Raw genomic sequence first — 25,695 nt, 5'->3', positions numbered from 1 at the left:
CACAGATGTAGTATATGCAGTCTATAAATACTTTGTTTTCTTGCAAAATACTTTTCTGCCGAAGTAGTTTAAGTGCATTACAGTAAGATTACTGAAAGACGGTACTCTTATCATTGTATTTATTACATAACATGAGATCAGAATTAGTTTTGATAAAACAAAGATCAGAATTACAAAGTAACAGGGATGATAGGCCGTTACAGATGAATTATTAGTGAGCATAAATTATTTTATTAATTTCTTTAATATAAACTCATTCTTGGGATTAAAATTTATTGACGGCTAGAACTAAATTCAGAGACAATTCTATCAAGCACAGGAGCCATGAGCTTGTAAAGACAGTTTATTGGTTTATTTCTAGGCATATAATTATGGCTTGATGCTCATGCCACCATGCACATCATCTACAGTAATCACAACTTCACTGCTGTACTGTGTTTAGAGATTGAAGCTGAGACACTTGGGGAAGTTCAGAAGTTCCCTGCAGGCTAATTAAACAGTTTTTCAAGTAAGCTTTTTTTGTGCATCCACACTATATAGAACAATTAAACCACAAAGCCGTCAACTCTCATACCCACCCACTCCTAACATGTACACCTGCAACACCCATAGACTATCACACCAATGGGTTTTTGGTTTGGACCACAATCTTTGGACCACAAATCTTGAATCTTTCTTCAATGTTAAGGAATAAAGTCAGGACTCACAATATAACTGGTTTACATTTGTCAAGAACTTCTGAGACTGAAACTACACTGTTAAGCACAGTGATGACACCGGAAAAATAATGTGACACTAATATTGAGTTAATTACTGGTAAACTAGGGCTTTAAAATGGGCTTACCGCCTTTAATTCTTTATAATATACATGCTGTATTCACTGATGGTCATATTTCTCTAATGTGCTAATGTCCTGCGGAACAAGCATTTAATAGCAAAATTAGGGGTTCAATACAGTGATGCAATGCAGGAAATGTTAGTTGAGCTTAAAATACACAGCAATTACTCAACAAAACAGTTTATAATAATACTGTTACAAATGAGAGAGAGAATCGACTTGCAAAGAAACCTTTCTATCATGTATTTCTAACTACAAAGAGTTATTATTTCACACTATTTCATACTTCATACAGTTATGCTTCCTGAAATATAAGAGTAACCAATCAGTGTTCTGTCTCTATCCAGTGATGACGATGTCATTGGAAAATGTTGAACTCTGGCATAAGATACCTTCATGTCCAAACCCTCTTACCAGCAATTTTGGCCATCCACATCTGTACGTATATAAACATACACACAACACACACGTCTAGTGAACATTTCACACATGAATTAAATTCTGTCCATAATATCGAACCACAGCTTCAATACACATTGGTTTTTGTGCTGTAAAGATTACAGGCAGAAGGACTTCATTTTTAATGAGGACAACATTGAAACTAGACGGACAAATTTCACACTCATGCCCAGCAGTGTTTCTTTCCTTTTTTGTCAAAAGAGATGAGTAGTTATCCCATTGCAGTCAGCTGCACCAATGTAGTCTGTCACATTACCTGGTAAATGAACAGAAATATATCATGTTTATGATGACAAATCTATATGAAAATATGAACAAAACATGTTTATCTAACTGGAACTTACCAGTCAAGAATTGTGAGGAACTTTATATACACTATAGCTCAAAACTTTGGAATCAGTAAATTTTTTTATTAAAGAAATTAATACCTTTATGCAGAAAGGATGATTAAATTGATCAAAAGTAACATTAGAGATATTGACATTGATACAAAAATGCTGTTCTTTTGAACATTCTATTCATCAAAGAATCCTGAAAAAACTAATATTTTGAGAAGCACAACTGTTTTCAACATTGATAATAGTCAATAAATAGTCTGTAAAAGTCATACCGACTCCAGACTTTCGAATGGTAGTGTAGATCTGTTACTGCTTACTATCTATTTGCATGCAAAAGTATACAAATTATGTTCAACCGACTTTGTACCTTATTGTACATGGTGTTTGTCAGAGGATGGAGGGATGAGTTTAGAATCGGATCCAGGGCTACAGACCCCTTCTATTAGATTCTTGTTGCAGTCACCCAAGCTAGCAGCAGGAGAGAGTCTGGGATAAGCTACTTGTCCTGTCAGATCCAACAGGTCCTCTAGAGCACGCATGTTATTCATTCCATTCTGCTGCGGAGAGTTCACTGGGGAGAATTCTGGGATGGAAATTAACTCCTCCCTCGAAACAGGGCTGAGAATAGAAAAAAAAAACAAAGAAGACCACAATATTCCCAGTAAATATGAGTTACTGTAGTTGGGCCTCATATTCCCCAAATGTTGATAATTGGGCAATATCTGTTCAGAATAATGAATTGTATACCGAAGATACCAAATATACAAAAATGTACATGTCATGAAATATATTTTTACAATGAAGAATGTTTTTAAAATGGCTAAATATTTTCTTAAAATTTAATATGGAATTTATATAGGCCTATTCGTTTATATGAATTTAAATTGTATTTTATATTTACTGTGTAATATAATATATCGTGTAATATATATCTACATATTCTTATTTTATTTACATTTACAACTGTTTGTTTTTTAACATTTTCATTTGTTTGTCTTTTTTCTGCTTTTCTTCATCGATTTTGAAAGATACTGTATATATACCATCTTGTTCAAAGTCTGCCTACAAATCAGGTCTCAGTAATGATTACATTACATATAACAATTAAGGAGATGATAGATTGCTGCAGATCAAGTATTAGTCTGTGTAAAAATCATAAATGCATTTTATTCTATTTTTTTTTTTTTTTTTATATAACCTTTTGTTTTACTGTGATGCAGTTCCTACCTGGTCAGTGTAGGGCAGTCCAGTGTACAGGATATGTTGACACAGTCACTGTGTCAAACTCACCTAACCTCCATGTACTGCACTTCATCTGCAGAGTCCTCTGCCGCTCCACTCTTCCCCTCCAAAGTGTCCAGACGAATAAGAGGCAGAGGGGGTTTTGACTCTTGCAAGGAGGTAAATGAAGAGGGTAGGTTGTCATTCCCTCCCTCCTTTGATTTCACCTGTGTTATCGTATGTCTACCGGCCTGAGTGAAAGTCTTTGCTTGTGGGACAGTTACCGTTGAACTCCCCTGTCCATTGGAATGGGGGATGTCTGATTTCTTCCCAGTGATATCCTTCCTGGGTCCCTGAGCTGTGGCCTGCCCATTCATTTGTACAGGATCAGCTGTTTTCACTTGGTTACTGGCCTCTTGTTTGGCCACCTGAGTGATAGTTTGGCATTTTCCATTGGCCAGGTAGTTTTCCTGTAATTCATGAGTGGGAATATTTGTAGGTACTTTCACTTGGGTGTAAACTTGGGGTTTACTGTCTGTCATCACAATACTCTTAATATTTGCTACTGTGTTTTCAGGCGAGCTCTTCAGCGGGGTTACCTGCACCTTTGCTGCTGATGTGTCTTCTCGCTTTATCTCTTCCTTCACTTGTAAACTTTGTGGCTTTACCTGCTCGCTCTCTTGTCTAATAGTCTTGGCATTCTCTTCACTTACCTTTCCTTTCTCTTCTGTTTTCACTGCAGTAGAGTTAATGTTCACTTGGCCGTTCAAGAAGGGATTTTTTGCGGGCATGTGAGCAGGTGACTTCATCTGTTCATTCGAACATCCATTCTCTGGTCTTTTCCCTGGACTCTCCTGTTTGTCGATCTGGCCATGCACAGAGGTTGTCTGAATGGGGTTGGCCTGAGATTTGACTTCAGAACTTGAGGTCAAATGGTTACCACCTGAAAAAAAAAAATGTGTTGGAGACTGTTATAATAGTGAATAATATTTTTAGATTGATATCAGTCTGCAAATTTTTAACAGATGTCAAAGGCTCACATTTTTTAAAGCGAGGTGAGAAAAAAACACAGATATATTACATGTATTTGGCTTTATTGAAAATATAGTAAAAATTGTGAATTTAAAATACCTTTTTTCTTTAATATATTTTAAAATGTAATTTAGTCCTGTAATAGCAAAGCTAAATGTTCAGCAGCCATTTCTCCAGTCTTCAGTGTCATATTACCCTTAAGAAATCATTCTAATTTGCTAATTTGGTGCTGAAGAAACATTTCTTATTATCAATGTTAAGAACAGTTGTGCTGCTTAATATTTTTGTGGAAACCATGATATACTTTTTTATGGTTCTTTGATGAAAGGACAGTTCAAATAATAATATTTATTTTAAATATATTTTTGTAAAAATGTAAAAGTTTTTACTGACACTTTTGTTCAATTTAATGCATCCTTTCTAAGTTTTATAGTGTATATTAATTATATATCCAAAACTGACAGAAATGCCCACAGATTTACTATAAAGTTTCTAGCACAAGACTACAAAACATTTAACATTTGTTATGCAACGCATGCTCATAAATACCTGAGTCACGGTCAACAACTGAACTGAACACTTTCTACACTGGTTATTTTTCTTATTATGATTCATTACATGCATTATGTCACAAACACATCTTTCTAAAACACCTAATACAGTCAAAAACCACACAAATTACTGCAATGTGAAGCAGAGCAGGCAGACTAAATATAGTCAGTGCAGTCTTTGAATAGATCACCTAGAACACAACCTATGACAGTGAATACGATCCCCTGCTGCCCTCTCCTGCCGCTGCTGTAGATAGTGCAGCGATGGAAAAATACCAGCAGGCCTGCTGACACATTAGCAGTATATACACATTTGCCTCTAGGGGAGAACAGTCTGAAACTGACTATGACTGGCAGTAGTGAACACTTTTAGATGCATTCACAAAAATAAGCAACCCTACACACATGGGAATCATTTGTAAGGATAGACACAGAAAAATAACACCCAATAAAAATTTAAAATGTAGTTTTTAACATGGATTTCAACCATGTTTGGTGTGTGATAGTAAGTGCGAGAGAGAGCAGGGTTGAGTCCTACCTGGAGGAGAGATGGGGTGGGAGACAGGAGATAAAGGCTCTGGGCTGTCCTCTCTCTGTGTGAATATCAGGTCATTCTGTTACTTTACCTTTCAGAGCAATCATTTCCGCTCTACTTTTTTTTACTTAACACAAAAAGGGGGTATTTGCGTCACATCCACATGGACGGTAATCCATGTAGGTATTTGTCTCAACTGTACAATGCTTTGCCTAATTTAACTGATTACTTTTTTTGTGAAAGTCACGCTTTACTACTGTACAGTGTAGTACACATACTGTATTCTACTCACTGAAGACACTAAACAGTTATAAAGTTAAAGCGATGGATGGTTTGTTTCTTACTGATACCTTCATCTCGCCGTCACCCTTCCTGGTTCTCTTCATTATTTCTTCAATTCTCTGCAAGGAACATTTTAAACACATTTTAGTCTGTATTTTTCTATGCACATTTTTTAACGTTGATTCAAAAGTAAGAGTGGATGAAGTAACTTAAAAAAAAAATTTTATTCTTCGCCATGTGAAATGTAAGGTTTATAGCTGGTAAGTGTTAAATAAATTTAAAGGGATAGTTCACCCAAAAATTACAATTCTGTCATCATGTCTCATAAGACTTTTGTTCATTTTCAGAATATATATATAAAGGCATTTTCAATTAAACTTGTGAGATTTCTGTCCCTACATTGAAAGTCTATTCACCCAACACGCTGATGCTTCAAAACATTCATAAACAGATTGTAAAAGAAATCCAAATGAGCAGTTTAATCCAAGTCTTCTGAAGAGACACAATCATTTTATATGATGAACAGTTTTATATTTGGCTTTTATTCACATATAAACACTGATCAGCAAACAATGTTTACAGCATTCAAATTTGGTCAGTTCCAGCATGCTTGCTTGATGGGCAAGAACCAATGAGGTTGACTCTCACGTGTCACGCCAGCACATTTGAGCTTCCACAAGAACCAATGCGGTTTGATCTCAAGTATGCTTGAGCTTCTGTTTGCTGATCAGTGTTTATATATAAATTAAACCACTTGATTAATATGGATTTATTTTATGATCTCTTTATGAATGTTTAGAATGATCAGAGTTTTGGGTGAACAGAGGGATAGAAATCTCTCAGATTTCATTAAAAATATTTTCATTTATATTCCGGAGACGAATTGAATGATTCCTTTGGGTTTGGAAAGACATGAGTAAATAATGACAGAATTTTCTCTTTAATTGATAGCACTATCACATATTTTTCCATATTTATTAACTTTATGCCCGGCCCTTACAAAGTAGTGATTACAATGAAGTGGTCAGTGAGGTTTGAAGTTTACAGTTAGATAAAATTTGCCTAAATGGTATAATCTTTTGCTCCACTGCATGTCCTACTTCTGCTCTTCTACTATGTAGTGTAGTATACAGCTGATCTGTGCAAAGTTGCTTACTGTGGCTTGCTGCTGGTCGTACTACCTTTTTTCGTTGTTGTCTTTCCTGTTCCTCCTGCTGTTTGAAAATCTCTCTCTCCTGCCGCTGACGCTTAGCATCCTTCTGAGCACGAATCTCTGCCTCCTCTTTCTATTAAACACAGACACAACTGAAGGCTAGGAGTCTACAGACAGAAGATCAGAGAGGAACGACAGAATGACAGACAGACTGATCTTCTGACCTCTTTCTCCATCTGGGCCTGAAGCTCCTTCTCCTTATGTTTTTTCTCCTCCTGCTCTCTCTTCTTCCGTTCCTGCTCATGTCTACATTTCTCCTCCTCAGCTTGACGAGCCTTCTCTTCTTGTCGAGCTCTTTCCTCCAGCTGCCTCTTCTTAAGCCTCTCACTCTTTAGTCTGAAAATCACACACAGACCAACACAGTCTCATGAGGAAACGTCACCCTAGCGCCTTTTATCCAGCACCCACAAAATGTTAACACAGTTATGTGACGCATACTCATTATAAATGTCTGAGTCACGTTCACAGCAAGCACTGAACACTTTGTACACTAGTTCAGAGAAATACATTGTCAGTCATACACACGCATACTTTTCCTGCTCCTCCAATTCCCTGCGTTGTTTCTCCTCCTGTTCCTTCAGCACTCTTGCCAGACGCCTGCGTTCTGCAAGCAGACGAGACGCCTCCTCAGCATCTGTCGTTCCAGCAACCACCCTGCCAGGAGAGTTCACAGGTGAAGGATCTGTGAGAGAGTAAAAAGAGATAAGCAAGTGTAAATCATTTTCACAATTTGAAGCTGCTGTGAATGAGAAGAGCATACAAATGATGAATGTCACTGCAGTTAAAATTAGTTTAAACAAGTTTTTAAAAACTTTGGAATGCTCAAGGACCACAAAGCAGGATCCGTTTAGTCTCAAGGGCCTAATTTATATAGTAATTCTTTTATACTAATAAGGCTAAGTATACAAGGTATACAATATGACCAACATCTTATATCACGGAGTCAATTTATGTCACAGCACCAATGTATATCATGATATATATTGAATATATCTAATTCAAAAATGTTACATATATTACATCACATAATAATATATATTTTTTTTTTTGTTAATCCAGTGAACTAAATGCATTACAAATGAAAGTTATACTACATTATGTTTAATTATTTTTTTTTTTTATTTGGAACTTGATTTTTTTATTAGCCTCTTAATCATCTTAAAGGGGTCAATATGATGCGATTTCAATTTTTCCTTTCTCTTTGGATTTTTACAAGCTCTTGGTGCATAAAGAAGATCTGTAAAGCTGCAAAGACTAAAGTCTCAAATCCAAAGAGATATTCTTTATAAAAGTTAAGAGTCAGCCACACCTACCTAAAACGGCTCGTTCTAACACGCCCCCACATGTCTACGTCACTATGTGGGAAGATTTGCATAACGCCGCCCAAATGTTCATGCAAGAAAGAAGGCGTAACTTTTATTCTCACTGTAGTATTCTTGTTGCCGCTGCCATGTCGTGAAGGCGCTGTGTGCTTCATTGTAAAAGTGAAACTACTTTGTTTGGTCTTCCCCTTCGTCGAATCTGCCGGCCGCGCCGTTCTCAAGCCCGCCCGCCCGTCGCCGCTCACTCTAGCCCGCCGTGTGTTTCATTTTCATTTAAAGGATTTGCCACTGATGATTCAAACGCGAGTTTTGAGCAGTGTTGAGTAGCGCTTGTTGTTTGTCATTTCTCCGATCACAAATGCAGACATGGTTTTATGTTTACGTGGCGCGATGCAATGCAAAGCGTAAAAAGACAATACAAGTCATTATAATCCGTAATTATGTCCCCACTGGATGCAACAAATATAATGGTTTAGTTTATAATGGGTTTTAATGTTTTTGTCTCGTCACTCCGGCCGGACAGGGCATCACAGTATGGTAAGGGGCGTAACATTTCTGTCACACGCTTCAGGTATTCGGCCAATCACAACGCACTGGATAGCTGGCCAATCAGAGCACACCTCGTTTTTCAGAACGATGAGCTTTGTAAAAATCGTCGCGTTTCAGAAAGGCGGGGCATAGAGGAGAAACAATAATGTACAGTATGTGGAAAATAATGTGTTTTTTTAACCTTAAACCGCATAAACACATTTCATTACACCAAATACACAAAATAATGTTCTTTTTAGCAACATCATATGGCCCCTTTAAACGTCTTCATTATTTTCTTTTAATTGTACGTTACTTGTTATATTTTGTAAGTGGTATGAATAATTTGAGCTGAATTTATTTGATGTAAACCAAAAGATAAGACAGTAACACATTAAAAATATGATCAATAAGCTATATTTGAAAGGCCGCAAAATGGCTTGAGAAGGTTCATACTGTATTACAGGTTTCAGACCCACCTGCACACTTGTTTGCAGTCACATCATTACAGTTTGATTTGGGATGTTTTTTCTCAGGGGTCTCCAGCTTTTCATTATTTTTCTGTTGGCTTTCCAAAACTACACTTTTCTTCTCCTTTGACCCATTAATGTGATTTTCTATCTTTATTGTTCTTCTTTCTGGAGGTGGTGTGCTGGAAACCGTTGTCTCCATTTTTGGTGCCTTATCCAAACTTTCATTGTTAGGGCTCTTGTTCTGATGGATCTCAGCCTTGAGAGACCTGCCCACCTTCGGATCCTGACTTTTGACAATTTCAGCTTGCTTGTCTTCTGTCTTCCTGTTGCTGTCACTGACCGGTGTGGCGGGTCTGTGTTTCATAGGGGAAGGTGGATACTGCCGCACTGTACAGGGTGACTGAGTACGACTCTTAGGCAATAACCTTCAAAGCATACAAAAAGAGAGCTTATTCAGATGCGTCAGCACATTACTGAATCAAACAAAATGTAATTAATCGGAGGTCACTTATGTCAGCATCTTATGTATATATTGAAAATAATATATATATATATATATAGGTAAGTGTGTCTCTATCTTACTTGGGTGTGGCAGGTGAGGCAGAGCGCCGGGTAACATCAGCAGGAGATTTAGCTCGCCTAACCGGTGAACCTGTGGCCGGAGAGCCAGTCCTCCTCTCTCTACGCAATCTCTCCTTCTGCAACAAACACAAATAACACATAATGCTGCCACATGGCAACATAACAGCTTCCTTCCTTTCTTTCCTTCGCAGAAATATTATAAAATATTCTATTCCTTTGATGGCAAAGCTGAATTTTTCAGTAGGCATTGCTCCAGTCTTCGGTGTCACATAATCCTTCAGAAATCATTCTAATGTGCTGATTTGGTGCTCAAGAAACATTTCATATTATCATAGATTTCTTATTATAATAAAACAGTTGTGCTTAATATTTTTGTGGAAACCATGCTACATTTTTTCAGGATTATTTGATGAATAGAAACTTAAAAAGAATAGCATTTGTTTGAAATATAAATATTTTGTAACATTATGAATGTCTTTACTGTCACTTTTGATCAGTTGAATGCATCCTTGTTGAACATATCCATTACTTTAAATAAAAATGTAGTTTTATAAAATATTGAGAAAATACTGCCATATGGCAATTTTCATGAATAAAAATTTATTTATTTAGAGGAGTTGCTGATAACTAAGAAAACAAAAAGCTTAAAAAAAGGATACTACCTGGATACCATTGGTTTTCAAAATTGTTATTAAAGCTATTTTAAAATGTTAAACAGAAAAATATATAAACTAAAAAAATAGAACATAATCCATACCATATACCACAGAGGGATACAAGTGTTTGTTTGCTTCTGCATGTCTGTGTGGACTGTACAACTAAAATGACACTCTCAGTATGTAGCCTACTTTACTGAAAACTTTTGTCTTGTACCTCTATGAACAGAAGAGGTGTGCTTTTGAGTTTGTTATAGATCTGTCCTGACCTTGGGGGTGTTGGGGGCACTGAGAGTTCCACTGGATTCTTCTGTTGGCACAGGATTGTTTCTTCTTCGACTTGGTGACCCTCTGTGAGGACTGGAGGGCACTGCATGGGAGAGACAGAGGAGCATTTCCTGGTCAGAACAGATCTCTCAATATTACCACTTGTGGCTACACAGTTTAAAAATGACATTAAACAATTAGCAAGCCACATTTACACACATACTCTTTGGTTATCTAAAACAAAACAAACAAAAACTTTATTCAGTGGCACAAATGTTCAGTGATGTAATTCAGCTCCTGAGTGAAGCTTTAATAAGATAATACACCTGTTGCAGGCTGAGTGTGTGGGTGGGTGTGTGTGTGTGTTACCTTTGCAGCGCAGACAGGACAGATGCAGCTCTGCAGCACTGTTACAGTGAGCCAGTGAGGAGTGTGTGTGTGTGAGGAGGCGATTCACTTTTAATTTGTCCATAGAGTTCAGATAGCCATGATGGGCTGACAGAGAGAGGGATGGAGGGATGGAGAGAATTAAGGGGAAAAAAAGGAAAGGATGAATTGAATGGATGGAACAGACATAACATTAATATGAATGGAAAGATGGAGGGATGAATTTGGAAAATGTGTCCACAGCTCCTTTTTAACATGTATTAAACATTTTAACTTTATGATAAAGGGATAATAGCATCTTATTGATTTTGTGACTATTGATTTAAGTTAAATAAACAAAAAATATATAACATTTTAAGTTTAGTAAAATAATGCAGATATTGTATCTTTCTTTTCTAACAAACCTAAGTAGGATATAAAGAAGAAATAATGATGAAGGCCAATTATGAGTTTTGAAATGGGTTCTGGGTGATATACGCATAGATCAGTGTGTTTGTGTGTGTGTGTGTGTGCTTATGTTAATGTGTCCATGACTCTCAAATAAATCAAACAATTCAGCTGAGACCTAATTAGGAAGAAAAACTACCAAAGAGCAGACAAACATGCACACACAATTCAATATTGAAAAAAAAAACATATAGCTGTGGTGGTACTGCAAACAAGTACTGGTTCACACACATGAAGTTGTAAGTAAAAAAAAAGTACACTCACAATCAATACAAAACTCACAAAAAGACAGCAGCACACAGACATTCAGATTTGCTTTGACTTTCACCAACCAAGTATTGAGCTACAGATCAGTGCACATTGAATATACAGTGCCGTACTAAATTCAGACTCACAATATAACAATTCTCCCATTCTCTGATGTTTTTATTTCAAAACATTTATATTGCTTACCACCATAATGAAATAGAGCCACAGATTATCAGATGAACTGAGACCAGAAATTAGCCTATGTTTTTCACCATTTTCTGTTTAACTAATGGGTATTTTTACATTGCAAATGGTTCTGTCCTGTGCAAATATTCTGTCTTGATGCAAGGGTTTTCTGAATGGTTGCCAGGGTGTTGCTATGTGGTTGCTAGCATGTTGCTATGCAGTTTCTAGAGTGTTCTGGGTGGTTTCTATATGGCTGAACTGGCCCAAGTCAACAGAACCCACCCCCAAGTGTGATACCTTATCCCAAGATATGGTATCCTTCAGTTTAAAATGTGATCAAACTTGCAAAATTTTGCAGACAAAAAAGGTTAATTGTCTATTGTCAATAGTGTAGCGATATATGAAGCACTGCTCACACAGAGGTCACTATCAAACCATGTAGCTTTCTGTTCTTCGACACAGTAAATCTGTGTGACCAATTTTCACTCTTTGCAAGTGGAAATCTTTCACACTCACACTAAACTCATGATTGCATGCATTCCTACTGAAATGACTGGATTTTGCCTGTGAAAATTCGCTGAACAATAGAAAATGTGTCTGCACCTTAAGCCTATGGGAATATTTTGCTGATGTTTGACTGTTTTATCACCTGCCAAGCAAAAATCTAATATTTTCAGTCAGAATAAAAAAATAAAAAATAAAAAAAAACATCAGAATGTGCCATAGCAAGCACCACTAATTAGTTTTTAGTGCTTAATAAAAGAAAATCGCATAAAACTGAATTTCAATGAAGGATTTGTAATTCAGTGATTGAGAGAATGTATGATTAGTCTGAATACTTCTGCAAGGCACTGTACATTCAGATGGGTATAGCAGCATGTGAATTGCTCAGCAAAACAAATACTGGACATTATTATACTTGAAAGCAGCCTCCTCTTTTCATCCCCTTATCTTGCTGGCTCTTGATCAAAAACAATTTCAAGTCAGCTAATTTTACATAGCATTTATGAACAGTCTCTTTTTGAGACCTACATGCAGCTGGGTCACATTTGGATATGCAAGCATTTACTCCACTTAGCTCAAGCAGGAACAGGGGAAGGAGAGCAGGCTGGTATTTGGGATGGAAACCAAAAATGATGTCAATCTGAAGGCACAGGAGGGAAGAGGGGATGAGAAAAGGCCAGCTAGGGTTCATACCGTTGCCTGATTCGATGGCAGCAGGAGAGGGGGCAGCGAGGTCATGGGGGAGAGCAGAGGCAGCAGAGAGAGAAGGCGGGGCATTCTCCCAGTCACCTTGGCGATAGGGTCACGGTAGAGCACAGCAGAAACAGCAGAGCGTTATGGACAGACTGGGCACTCTTAGGTGAAGTGTGTGTTTTTGGGGTGGCGTGTGTACCAAAGCACACACACTTAAACACGTTCACCACAACCTCTGGCGCTCCTTAAGCATGGCAGCCAGACACAATGAGCAGGGCTGAGCTAATTTCAGACACTCAAACTCAAAACCTGCATCCTTCACATACACACACTGCATCATCATCAGAACACACTTTTACTACTGAAATCACCTGAGTGCTCTCAATAAGCATTCACATTTCTGGGGTAAAAAGGGATGGTCCACCCCCCAAAAAACTACTTTCTGTCATCATTTACTCACCCTCATGTGATTTTTTTAATGAATGCTGATAATCACTTTTGGTTCCCATTACATTGTATTTTTTTTTTACATTACATTTTTATCCAAGCAATGGAAGTTAGTGAGAACTAGTGAGACAAGACGTTTTTGTCTGATGAAGAGCCTGCGTGCTCGAAACGTCACGCACGCTATGCGACAGTTCTTTTAAAATACATTTTTGAGGGGCCTATACAAAACATTTAAAAGTCACTGTGGATAAAAGCATAAACTTAATTTTTTTTTTTTTACAGATTTTACAATCTATAATGACTTGGCTGAATAAAAGCCTTCAGAAATGTTACACAAACAAGCTTTCTTCCTTCTGAACTTCACTAGCTTCTTAAATGATTAAATCTAAGGCCCCAAATCAATAACCAATTTCTTAACCAATTAATGTGCTTGTATCTAAATCAAGCCAGTAGGACTAGGTGCAGCACGCAGAAAGTGCTGATTCACTCATGCCTGCCTGTCCTTCCTCTCTGATGAGCTGAAGCATGAAACCTGAGCTCTAGTAACACTGTGTACTAAAGCCCAGATGAAAATCACACAAAATGCAAGGACACACTGCACTGCAGTGTCACAGCAGCTTTACAACGGCTTCTTAACATTCACTGCATTGTCAAAAACTGAAAATAAAATAAAGCAGGAATTCAGTAAGGTACATTTTAAAATAATGAAAAAATCATAAGATGAAGAAGAAAAAATGCTGAATAAATTAAATTGAATTTAGTTAGAAAAATGCAACATAGAAGCATTTTCATGAGTTGAAACTAAGTTGACTGTTAAAATCCACCATATCATGAAACATTTTCTCACAGTAGTGCCTTACTTCCATTCTCACTCCATCAGTGCTCACTCCCCTCCTCCCAGTCTCTCTTTTTCTTCATCCAGTGTGATGTGTGTGCATTACACTCACCTTGAGTGGTGCCGTTGGGTCCCCATGCCCAGCGTTTATTCCTGTTCTCCAGCTGCAAGCTACGCTCCAGTGATCTCCTCATTAGAGCTTCCAGACGCTCCTGTGTGTGCCGTTCCAGCACAGGAAAAACCAGACACTCACTTCACCAGTGGACATTTACACCAACAACATCAGTACAACCACAATGGGTGCAGATATATGCACTGATAAAAAGAAGGATCTTCATCTAAGCCACCCATAATTCCATGTGATTGCTTATAGTACACTACTGTTCAAAAGTTTGTGGTCAAGACTTTTATTTTATTTATTTATTTACTTACTTACTTGAAAGAAAGTAATACTTTTATTCACCAAGTACGCATTAAATTGATCAAAAGTGGCAGTAAAGAAATGTATAATGTTACTAAAGATTTCAGTTTGTTCTTTTGAACTTTTGATTAATCAAAGAATCCTAAAAAAAAAGGTTTCCACAAAAATATTAAGCAGCACAAATGTTCGACATTGATTATAATGTCTACAAATAACTACTAACATCTCATTTAAGCTTCTATTTGTATTTGCTTTGCATCTATGAAAATGGTTGCAGCAACATTTGTTGAGTCCAGCATCACCTCCCCCACATGCCACTTTGTTCCTCTTTCGTTCTTTGCCCACTCCTTTTCGGGATCAGCCTTTCCAAAATGAACATTGTTGTGAAAGCTGACTGTGTGGCAGATGAAGGCCGTGTTTAAGAAGAATAATGAATCCACAGCCCAGCAAGAGACAAGGATTAAAATAAAGTTTGATCTGATCCGGCCAAATCCCTCTGATTGGAGAAGTATCACAAGCCACGGCACCCAGTAAACACTCACAGGCTCATAACAGATAAATGAGTGTACAAGAATAGTGTCTGCCCTGTGGGTGGGTGATATTACATGGCGAGGCAGGAATTCATTGCCATAGATACAGTGCAATTGCTTAAAATGTAATTTCACACAACACAAAAAATTGTGATTCTTTTTTTTCATAGATTCAGATGGTTTTGCATTGCACCATATGAATTCATTCAAAATACAGGCCTAATTGTATTCACAATACAGGCCTAAATGCCCTACAGCTATTGGAGATGAATTACAAAGAATATTTCAATTTATTGGCTGGACTGAATGATTAACTAATTGTGTTTAAACACATCTGGCATATAAGTGCCATATGAGAAAATAGCATTTGAAAAGTCAAGGGAAGAATAGCATCAGTATCTGCTCTTTCATGACTCCTTGCTTGGACACTGAGTCCTAAGACAGGTGCATTTGACTATAGATCTCTGACCTTCTCCTCCTCTAGCTGCTGTCTTCTCTTCTCCTCCACGGCTGCTCTGCGAAGCTCCTCCTTCTGTCTCTGCTCCTCCAGCCGCTTCCAGCGCTCCTCCACCGTCTTCTCATACTGCAGTTGTGCCCGCCTTTCTTTCTCCTTTATAGCTTGCTCCCGTGCAGCTGAGAGAGAGAAACTATTGACTTTATTTTGACTTATGTAACAACATCATCAAACTCAAAGCTCATCAACATTGTTTCTGACAGCTTCAGCAATTTTGGGGCTGTTCTCACAGGGAATGTCTATGTAAATATACACTAGACAAAACAGGTTTTCAGCACCTTTGGCAATTAGCATTGTGTATACAATTGTTTTGTGACCCTTGAGTTGCACTGCATCTAGCATCCTTTGAAATCACCAAATCATGTGCCATGCAATGCACCACCACTACTGATATACAGTACATTTATTGACAAGCAATTGCAATTTTGATTTAAAAAACTATGGTCATTACTGTAATTCAAACAGTAAAGTGTGGCGTTAGTGATACCAAGATCATAGGTTCAATTTCCAAGAATGCATGGACTGATAAAATATAGACCTTTGATGCAATGTAAGCTGATTTAAATAAAAGCATTTGACATGCATATATTAAACCTTCATCTCATAATCCTCAGAAATCTGAGAATCGCCCCTGTGAGTCACTTATTTGAATTCACAGCACCCACACATTCAGAGACACGAACAGACATACTTACCCAAACCCCTCTCCCTCTCCTCGCGTCTCTCCTTGGCAAGTCTCATTCTATCATCTGTATTCAAATAGCCCTCCATATCTTTAAGAGAGAGACAGGGAAACATGAAAACAAGGGAACACACTTTATCTCTTTAGACATTTTTTTACACTGCTTGAGGTTTGAACTGTTTTTTAGACACATAATCAGATGAGATCGAAGGCATCTACTCAACACCAACAGAAAAGGTGGGACTTACATTGTTTACCTGCATGTGAGTTGGTATTGGCCGGATGGCGTGAAGGTGAAGCGTGCCCGTTGGTTTGAGTTTTCTTTTCTGTGACAGTGGGTGGGGTCAGAGCATCAGCTTTAGACAGGATGAAGGAGAAAATTATATGTCAGTGAAATTTAAAGTTCAGTCATTAGAACCCATTGTTAATTCTGCCATCAACTCCTTTTCAACAATATGACATCTGACCCTAAATCAATAATATAATATAGTTGAATGTAATAAAAATACTATTTCCAAACATCTCTGCCACCCCAACCAACCATCTGCTACTGTCTGAACATATATATGTATATGTATGTGTGTGTGTGTGTGCGTGTGTATACACACTTTTTTTTTAATTAAATGTGTTTTTGCACATTAATGTAGGGTGGTCTTACTGTGTTTTATAGAAGGGCTGCCTTGGTTGGTTTTCTGGTAAGTTGGTGATGCATGGCCATTGCTTTGAGCTCTCTTTTCCGGAGTTAAAGGTGATGTCATTACTTTTGTGACTGCTGAGAAAAAGGAACACACCAACAGAGATAAAAACTGGTTGAAATGGCAAGCTTCGGTGTTGAGAAGACCTTGACATACATAGTTGGCCTTGTTACTTAGAGATATTGTATCTGAGTTATTAAGACACACACACACACACACATATAAGTATATAAAGAGACAAAACAGAGCATTACAGAATTATTGTTGAACAAATTGAGGTAAACAAAGTGTTCATTTCTGTTCTGTCAAGGACAAAGAACAGACCATTGATTCATTCTGGACTGGATTATAAATCTGAAGCTATGGCCTAGTTACTTCTGCTTCACCTATATGCTCAATCAGTCATTTCACAGACACAGACACATAATAGAGTCAGACATTATATAATTTATCCACATTGATTTGCACCCACTAGAACACAAACACTCACTGAAATAAACAATCCACTGACAATCAATATATTAGGCAGATTAGTACAGAACAAATTTGCATTTTGTGCCTTGAAGGGCAAAGTGATCTCTAAAAATAAACTATTAAAAAACGGTTCTTGACAGAGCTGTGGAAATGCATTGTCAGGTGTTCTTTTTATTTCAGTTAAGTTCAGTTTCCAACCTCCTTTCCTTCCTCTGCATGACGTGTCTTAAATAAATTGCTCACTCATGATGGTGTCCTTTGTCTGCCGTCTCTTTCCTCTTTTTCTTTCTCTCTGCTTCCCTAACTCTATTCCCAATACACACACATGCTCTGCTATAAGAAGCAGAGTGGACATAAAGCTGACGGTGTATGTTTGAGCTCAATGTCATATAGTGTCACTACAACTAAAAATACTCATGCCACGTTCATGCAGAAAACTCCAGTGGATTTTGTTCTAGGTTCTCTGAGCGTCTAAAAGACCATGAATAAATATCAATATCTGTATATACAGAGAGAGAGAGAGAGAGAGAGAAATCTTGAACTGATGTAGGTATCTTAACTGCTCACATTCAAACACTACCTGTCTGCATAAATCAACATTTGCAGTGCCTTATTTTTGGTTACCAGGTCTTCTCATCCTGAGGCCGCTTGCAGTTAGAAGACCCCACTGAGGCCCATGTCACCCACTGTAGCTTCACTATAGATCTCTTCTTATACTGTACCACAACTCACCTGACAATAATAATACATACAATGTATTTTCAATCCTCTAAAGGTGTAAGTACTGATGTGATTTGAAATGCCAATGAAACAATCATCACAGCAGCTAATCAAATTTCTTAATCAGAATCAGAATCAGAATGAGCTTTATTGCCAGGTGTTTACACATACGAGGAATTTGTTTTCGTGACAGAAGCTTCCACAGTGTAACAGAATGACAGTGACAGAAAAAAAAAAGCACAGATAATAATAAAAAATTAAAAAAAAATTAGAACAAGTAAAATAAGGAATAAAAAATATACAAATCGACAATTGTATGTACAGGTATAGAACAATAGACAGTTGTATGTACAGGTATATTATGTGCAAATTGAAATGTAGACTGAGTATGTGTGTTAGATAAATAAGTGTATGAGTGAATAAATAGTGTGTGTTCCACAGTTATTGTCAAGTGTTCATGAGATGGATTGCCTGAGGGAAGAAACTGTTCCTGTGTCTGGCCGTTCTGGTGCTCAGAGCTCTGTAGCGTTGACCAGATGGCAACAGTTCAAAGAGGGAGTGTGCTGGATGTGAGGGGTCTATAGTGATTCTGCCATTCTAATATTTCTGGGTATGAATTTTATATAATTATATCTTTATAATATAATATCCTTATATATCTGCTTTATATAAATGGTTTGGACATTAGCGGTAAGAATGGTATCAATAAAAATATTAGAGTATCTCTGGAAGGAAACCTTGAAGGAAATCATTTAGGAATCGAAATAATATTTAGGCTGACCCTACTTTGCTTATTTAGTTTATATTTATAAATATAATAATAATAATAATAATAATAATAACAACAATAATAAAAAAAAAAATACTATTTCATTTGCACACGCACACACCTGTATATAGGAATAATTTTAATATTTACGCTACTAAAAAACACATTTTATCCTAAACTTGTCAAACGCATGTGTGCTACAATGATCTGTCAAAATGTGTCAAAAATACAGGTATGGTTTGCACAAACGAAACATGCAGTAGGACAGGCACAGTTCTGCAGATGCTGCTTATATCACACACACCGAGGCAGCTCCTGAGCCGAATGTAGCTCACTCCATTGATTTTCCATTCGATTAATTTGGCAAATGGACGTGGTTTAGTCTAAACGGCTCTAATCTCATCAGAGTTTGACTTCATAGTGTTGGGCGGTGCTCGCCGTCATCTTTCGAGAACCTCCCATGCCATGAAAACACAACGCAGTAGAAATAATGGACTTGTCCCATCTAACGACGACTGGCGAACGAACAAACAATAAACCCCTGCACAGAGTCTGCAACAGACAGGCCAAACTAAAAAAGTAAGCGTAATAAATGAAAAGCCGATCTCGAGGTGCAGAAGGCCCGTTACGATGTAAACGCGTGATAAATCGCGAGCTTTTAGCGGTTTTTGTCTGCCAGATCAGACAGCAGCTTTAAGCTTTTGAGAAGGAAATTAATCGACTGAGCACATCATTGTTCTTCACCACCCCACTGTAAGGTACTGTGCATCATAAGCATGGAAAAATGAGTGTGTGCGCAAGTCATTGTCCTATCCAATACTAAAGCTAACAAAACACCGCAGGTACGTTTACTGAATTATTAACGGAATGCTACCTTCGCGCAAGTCGCTCACCTGTCGTTGTACTGACAGCGGTGTTGACAGCGTTCTCCGCCATCTTCGTGGTCCACCGGCGGCTCTTCCAACCGCAATGTCACGGACAGCGCCGCAGCAAAACGCTACCCCCCAAAAACTCAAGCCAAGAGAAACAGCATAGCCAGCTCCTTCCTGGACTGCCGCTGCGCTACCGGGACCCGATCTCAGCAGAATGCGCTCTGTGGCGCTATCGCAGATTGTTAGGTTTGCAGTGACGAATCGATTGTGAGGAAAGTTAGTCTCGCGCGGCGGTCAGGAGGAGTATTCTCACCAGCTGTCCGGTAAAGAGAGCACTAGCGGTTGACGAGTCCAGATAGAGAGGCTGGACAGCGCAGTAGTGCTGAAACACTGAGTGACGTCATCCACAGCGGTGAAAACGACGGCGGAGAAACAAACGACTGCCCACGTCCACATGTTCACAACCCAAACTTTTCGAAGTACACATTTAGGCGAACCAATTATTTATGGAAAAAAATATGAAATTAAAATCCAGTATAGGCTTAAGTTAAGGCTTTCTATTTTCGACAAAGGGTCTTTTCATTTCCGTTGAATATAACGTTTCCGTTGATGTATTACGTATTAGAGAGAGAGAGAGATTTGTGGCCCACAAATATTATCAATGTTGAAAAATATATATGCAAATAGCTGATATATAGTTACATCGACGTGTTTTGCAAAAAAAATCCAATCATAAATTGTCTCAGTGCTTTATCATATTCACGCGCTCTGCACAGTCACAGAAACTTTCACGCACGGTTTCAGTTTCTGAGTTAACGGAAAATGAACAGTAACACCAAAAAGGTTAGCTTTTTGCGTACATTTTTGTTAGGGGACTTAAAACATCCAAAACAGACTATTCGACATTTTTTCCAGATGGACAAGTTTGTAGCGTGCACTCGCTAGCTAGGCCTATATTCAATCCCGCTGACCTCATAAATATGCAAATAAAAAAGGCGACTTTGGGATTTTAATTGTAACGAGGATTCTTGAACAATGTAAAACAGGAAACAGTTTTCCAGAATTAACTCTTAGTGTAAAAAGCCTAATTTACACTTCGAAATTGCTCAAAAATGGGTCAAAGAAACATTTGGGAGCAATCAGTGACCCAAACACTGCATCACAGGTATCTCGAAAGGACGTTTGAGGTTAATGCTAGATCTCGAAGGGTAGTGAATAACCGGTTCCTCTGTGGAGAAGGGCCATGTGATGTGATGAAACGTGACAGTCCGATACAGCCAGAGGGGCAGCAGGACTGGCAGTAATGAGTCCAAATGAAATGGGTCAGTACGACTTCTCTTACAAAGCGACATGCTCTGACAGGGAGTCCAACAGTAGATAAGATCGACTCCAAACAACATTGCTGCCTGACCAAACTAAGGTCTAAAAAAAAAAAATTCTACACAGAATTAGAAAACCTCTAATACTTATCGAGACTATTACCATTTTTAACCAGAATTTGTACACCTCAAGGTCAAGGACAGAAACGTCTACCTAAGGTTATGAATGTATGGTTTGTAAACAATTCATTATCAGGAAACAAAGAAATTGCCAACTAGTAGGCAACACTGCCAACTAGTGGACAAAACAGGTTACTGCTACTTCCATTCCGTACAAACCGAGGGGACAAAAATTCAGTCCAAACAGATAAAAGGCTCGACCTTTTATTGTAAATTCTGGATTTCTTTGCATTTTAAATTCCACCACATACAGTGGAATACAATATAAATACTTTAAAATCGTAACAAAACTATGCAGTCTATCTTGTGTGGTTGTCATTAAATGTGAAAGAGCAATTTGTGTGACAGAATGCTCAGAGAAGGCTTGTAGTGAAATTACGTGGTGGAGAGAGAAACAGATAAGCAATAAGCCTGAGTGTTTCTCTGAAGGCCGTATGCAGTAGGATAGGTAGACCAGTTATGCCCAAGTTGCAATTTTTCCCCAACAAGGAAGTTTTCTCTCCTCTCAGTGTAAACAATATAACCCACCAGCAGTCCTGACTCAGATCTGTTGGAGAGGACAGAAACGAACACAAACACATCAAGGTATAGGTTCTCCCAATCACTTCAGTATGTTGTTTTAACCTTAAAAGAGACGATTGGGGGACCAGATCAGTCAGACACAGTTAAAACATTCTGTTTCCTTAAAGTTACTGCTTATGCTTAATAGATCAATAATGCATATCTTCACTACCATTGGTTTGGGGTCAATAAGACTTTACATTTTTCTTAATGTTGTCAAAGACTCTTATGCTGTACAATGCTACATTAAATTAATCAAAAAAATGCAGTAAAAACAGTAATATTGCTCAATATTATTACAATTTAAAGTAAGTTTTTTAAAACCGAATTTTCAGCAGCCATTACTCCAGTTTTTAGTGTCACATAATCCTTCAGAAATCATTCGAATATACTGATTTGGTGCTCAAAAAACATTTCCTCTTCTTCTTATTATCAACGCTGAAAGCAGTTATGCCTCTTAATATTTTTGTGAAAACGGTGATCAATTTTTTTCTGGATTTTATAAAGTAGGAATCTTTTGTAACATTATACATTTTTTTCCTGTCACTGTGCAATTTAATGTGTCCTTGCTGAATAGAAGTATTAATTTCTTGAAGTATTAATAAAAACAAAAAACTAAACTAATTCACCCAAACTTTTGAATATTAGTGTATATCAGTTTTATAGTACAGTAGAAATAACTATACAGGCAATAGAAATTATATAGATAGATATAGATTCCAGCACTTCGATATTTGTAACTTATATAAAAAAAAAGTCATTATCAAAACAATCAAACACTTACGTCATCAATGTCCTCATCATCACCCCCAATATCATCAAACTGAATCTCATCATCATCTCCAGGTCCAAATGTGTCAGTTTCATTGATTTTAGCTGCAGGAAAGAAATAAGAGTCTTTACTTGCATACATCTACATCATCTGACACTTACAATTGTGGGTGATTTGTTTTAGTACCATGACATTTCCATAAAACATTTCCAGTAAACAGAAGTCAGAAACTGAGTAAGGCCAGTTTGAGACTCACCGTGTTCTGGAAGCTCTCCGTAGGCTTTAAGACTGCGGGCCTCATCTGCATTGTACTTTAAAATGACATCTGCTTTGGTATCCTGTCAAACACATTCAAAAATTCAAAAACTTTTCATTTAAAACAAAAAAAACAACAATTGATAAATTACCAAAAAAATCCTACCTGATAATCTCTAAGACCAACAAGGATTATGTCAGATGTGTTGATCCAAACCTAAAGGAGAATGACAATCTGTTTATTAATTGGGCGAGAAAAAAAGTAAAAAAAAAAAAAAAGTCTTCTAGGCAAGCAGAAATAAGAGATAAAATTAGTGAAATTATATCAAATTATCAATAACATACAGCCATAGAAATATGACAGTCATTCAGATCCATAAACCTACAGATGAGGGTTATAATCAACACTATCATACCTTTTTCCGGAGCTTTCCTCGAATGTGGCAGAGCCGCTTGACCCCATCAAAGCACATGGCCTCTAGCCGTCCATTTCCCAGCATTTTTATCACCTGAGCATATTCTAGCACAAGACAAGACAAGGTCAAGTCTTGGATAACTGAAGATCATCATCATCGCACATACACACACACTACCGTTCAAACATTTGGGGTCAATAATATTTAATGTTTTTGGAAGAACCAAAACAAAAATAAAGCAGAAACAGTAATATTATTACAATTTAAAGTAAATGTTTTCTATTTGAATATATTTTAAAAAGTAATATATTTCTGTTATGGAAAAGCTGAATTTTCAGCAGTCATTACTCCAGTCTTCAGTGTCACATGATCCTTCAGAAATCATTCTAATATGCTGATTTGCTGCTCAAGTAATAGGTGTGTTAGATAAGACAGACATACAAAATGTGAGGCCCACTGAGAACCACTGATTTAATGCATCCTTGCTGAATAAACATATTAATAAAATAAAATAAAAAACACCCCAAACCATTGTGCAAAAGTGATGTGGTGAAAATCATCATTTATTTGCACATATATGGAGGGCCAAACTATTTCAACTACTTACCCTGGCCATCGTCCTTGAAAACCAGCTCTCTCTTCTCCGACTCGTTCTCGTTCTTACCACGCCGCCGATTTTTACCTCCTTTACCTAAAGAAATTAAATAAGGACTCTTAATTATCTTGAATGTAATAAACAGATATTAAATCTTCCCATATATTTCAGTTCCTTCTCTCGTCCATGATATCACATTTTCCAAAAGCTACAATCCAAAATTTTCAATTAAATTAAATTCAAATGAAAAAGATTCCAATAGACACTTGTACAACTATTTACAGACACGTGACACACTGTACATGTAGTAAAGGGGATATAGGGATAGGGGCTGATAGGGATTAAATTTATCTCTAAATATTCACTTTAACTCTATAAAGCCTACTGTATCATATTTCATGCAAGAATGATGCATTCCTTTTGCCCTCTGATTGATAGTTTATACTTTTTTTTAGTAAAAGGCCTTTTAGTATAATTCTAAATATGTCCCCCCTCCAGGTTGTGGTACATGTGTCTTTTTGCTATGAAAACTTAAACACAAATAACTTTTATGTTTGATGAACATTTACTGGACTGAAGCAACTTAGGTTTACTTGATGATCCAGCTACAGGCTTTTAAATAATAATAATAATAATAATAATAATAATAATAAACAACACACACATACTTTTTTTTTTCCTTTACAAAATTGGGTTTATTTGTACATCTCTCAGTCATTTAATTGCATTACTTTATATTTTGCCGTCACAATAAAAATAAAATTACAGAGCTTTGATCATAAAATTAATAATTAAATATCACCTTTCTAAGACATTGTGTGATTACATTACAAGCTATCAGTATTACACCAAATCGCATATTTTTGCTCAGCTTGGGCCTCTGAATATTTTTTTTCATCCTCGATATCACACTACATCGTGGTTTGGCTGAAAGCAGCGCTTGTGCTGGTCACGTTGCCGCCGCATTGCTCGCAAAGGCCGGGTGGTTAGCGCGAGAGCTAGGCTAAATTCAGCTCCGTTAACAACTGACTAAACAATAAAGGGGGTTATATTTCCCTTACCTTTATTCTTTGGCATGTTCGGATTACAAATACTGCTGTCTTTGTTCCGTGATGTCGTATAACAAAGTATTCGAATAAAGAAATGTTACATTTCAAGGAGGATGTCAAATAATCCTTCTCCCTTTTTCTGAACACTTCCGCTTAAGCAATAATCTACGCCTGCGCAAAACCTGATTTTACATAACTTTATTTATAGTCTCAAAGACACAATTTCATTGGAATACAAAGCGCCAGAACACGTTCATTGAGGACAATAAATTTTCAAGGTTTCAATGCTGATGAGTAATTCTAAGAAAAACAAAAAACTGTTTTGCAAGATTTATTTGACTTAATCAGACACATTAACTTTAACACAGGAATAAAAACCTGCTCTCCCAAGTACAAATGTGCTGGGGGGAAAAATACATGGCCAGTGATATATAATAGAGGCCAGGAGAGACCACTAGGACATATTTCTCACTTGCACTGTGATTATTAAAATACAGCAGCAACAATAAAAAAGAAGAGTTTGACTAATTCATGTAAATTAATTCCAGAACAAGAGGACGCCGCCTGTGGCCAGACTCTCACCAAACATGTAGCCTCACATACAGTCATACATATACATTAACATTAAAAAAACAGTTCATCGCCCGGTATAAAAATAATACGTTCTGAATAGTCTTTAAAATTATGATTGAGAAAATTGGAACAATCTTGGTTAATATAGCCTGCATATTTCCCTTTAATTTCATGAAGAGAATGAACATAAAGAAATAAAAAAAAGTGGTGTTACGAATCACTTTAGAGTAAGACAGCAGTATACTGATCATTC

At 37.2% G+C, this 25,695-nt stretch overlaps 2 protein-coding genes across 8 annotated transcripts; both read right to left on the bottom strand.

The window, feature by feature from the left end:
- Positions 1 to 264: 264 nt before the first annotated feature.
- Positions 265 to 21,314, bottom strand: map7d2a (MAP7 domain containing 2a). 7 transcript variants are annotated; one of them, XM_016535911.1, is made up of 19 exons: positions 19,744 to 21,314; positions 16,851 to 16,964; positions 16,441 to 16,548; positions 16,206 to 16,283; positions 15,466 to 15,629; positions 14,158 to 14,257; positions 12,764 to 12,859; positions 10,667 to 10,792; positions 10,300 to 10,400; positions 9,375 to 9,490; positions 8,799 to 9,217; positions 7,001 to 7,151; positions 6,634 to 6,805; positions 6,438 to 6,542; positions 5,325 to 5,375; positions 4,978 to 5,032; positions 2,926 to 3,799; positions 2,003 to 2,253; positions 265 to 1,553 (listed from the first exon to the last, which is right to left on the bottom strand). In XM_016535911.1, the coding sequence occupies exons 1-18, from the start codon at positions 19,784 to 19,786 to the stop codon at positions 2,004 to 2,006; spliced, it is 3,123 nt and encodes a 1,040-aa protein (XP_016391397.1). In that variant the 5' UTR covers positions 19,787 to 21,314; the 3' UTR covers positions 265 to 1,553; position 2,003. The 7 variants fall into 7 exon arrangements, 6 of the variants coding, with proteins under 6 accessions (XP_016391397.1, XP_016391399.1, XP_016391398.1 ...); XM_016535913.1 differs by having other exon boundaries at positions 16,450 to 16,548; XM_016535912.1 differs by having other exon boundaries at positions 16,851 to 16,961.
- Positions 21,315 to 21,404: 90 nt separating this feature from the next.
- On the bottom strand, positions 21,405 to 25,074 carry LOC107726370 (eukaryotic translation initiation factor 1A, X-chromosomal-like). Its single transcript, XM_016535919.1, has 7 exons — positions 24,882 to 25,074; positions 23,833 to 23,916; positions 23,226 to 23,329; positions 22,976 to 23,026; positions 22,811 to 22,892; positions 22,567 to 22,658; positions 21,405 to 21,768 (listed from the first exon to the last, which is right to left on the bottom strand). Exons 1-7 carry the CDS (start codon positions 24,895 to 24,897, stop codon positions 21,763 to 21,765), a joined length of 435 nt encoding a protein of 144 aa, XP_016391405.1. The 5' UTR covers positions 24,898 to 25,074; the 3' UTR covers positions 21,405 to 21,762.
- Positions 25,075 to 25,695: the final 621 nt, after the last annotated feature.

The sequence above is a fragment of the Sinocyclocheilus rhinocerous genome, unplaced genomic scaffold (assembly GCF_001515625.1).
Source record: "Sinocyclocheilus rhinocerous isolate Xijiao unplaced genomic scaffold, SAMN03320098_v1.1 scaffold2050, whole genome shotgun sequence".
NCBI lineage: Eukaryota > Metazoa > Chordata > Actinopteri > Cypriniformes > Cyprinidae > Sinocyclocheilus > Sinocyclocheilus rhinocerous.
The sequence above is the reverse complement of the archived record's forward strand: the minus strand, read 5'-3'. Positions and strand labels throughout refer to the sequence as shown.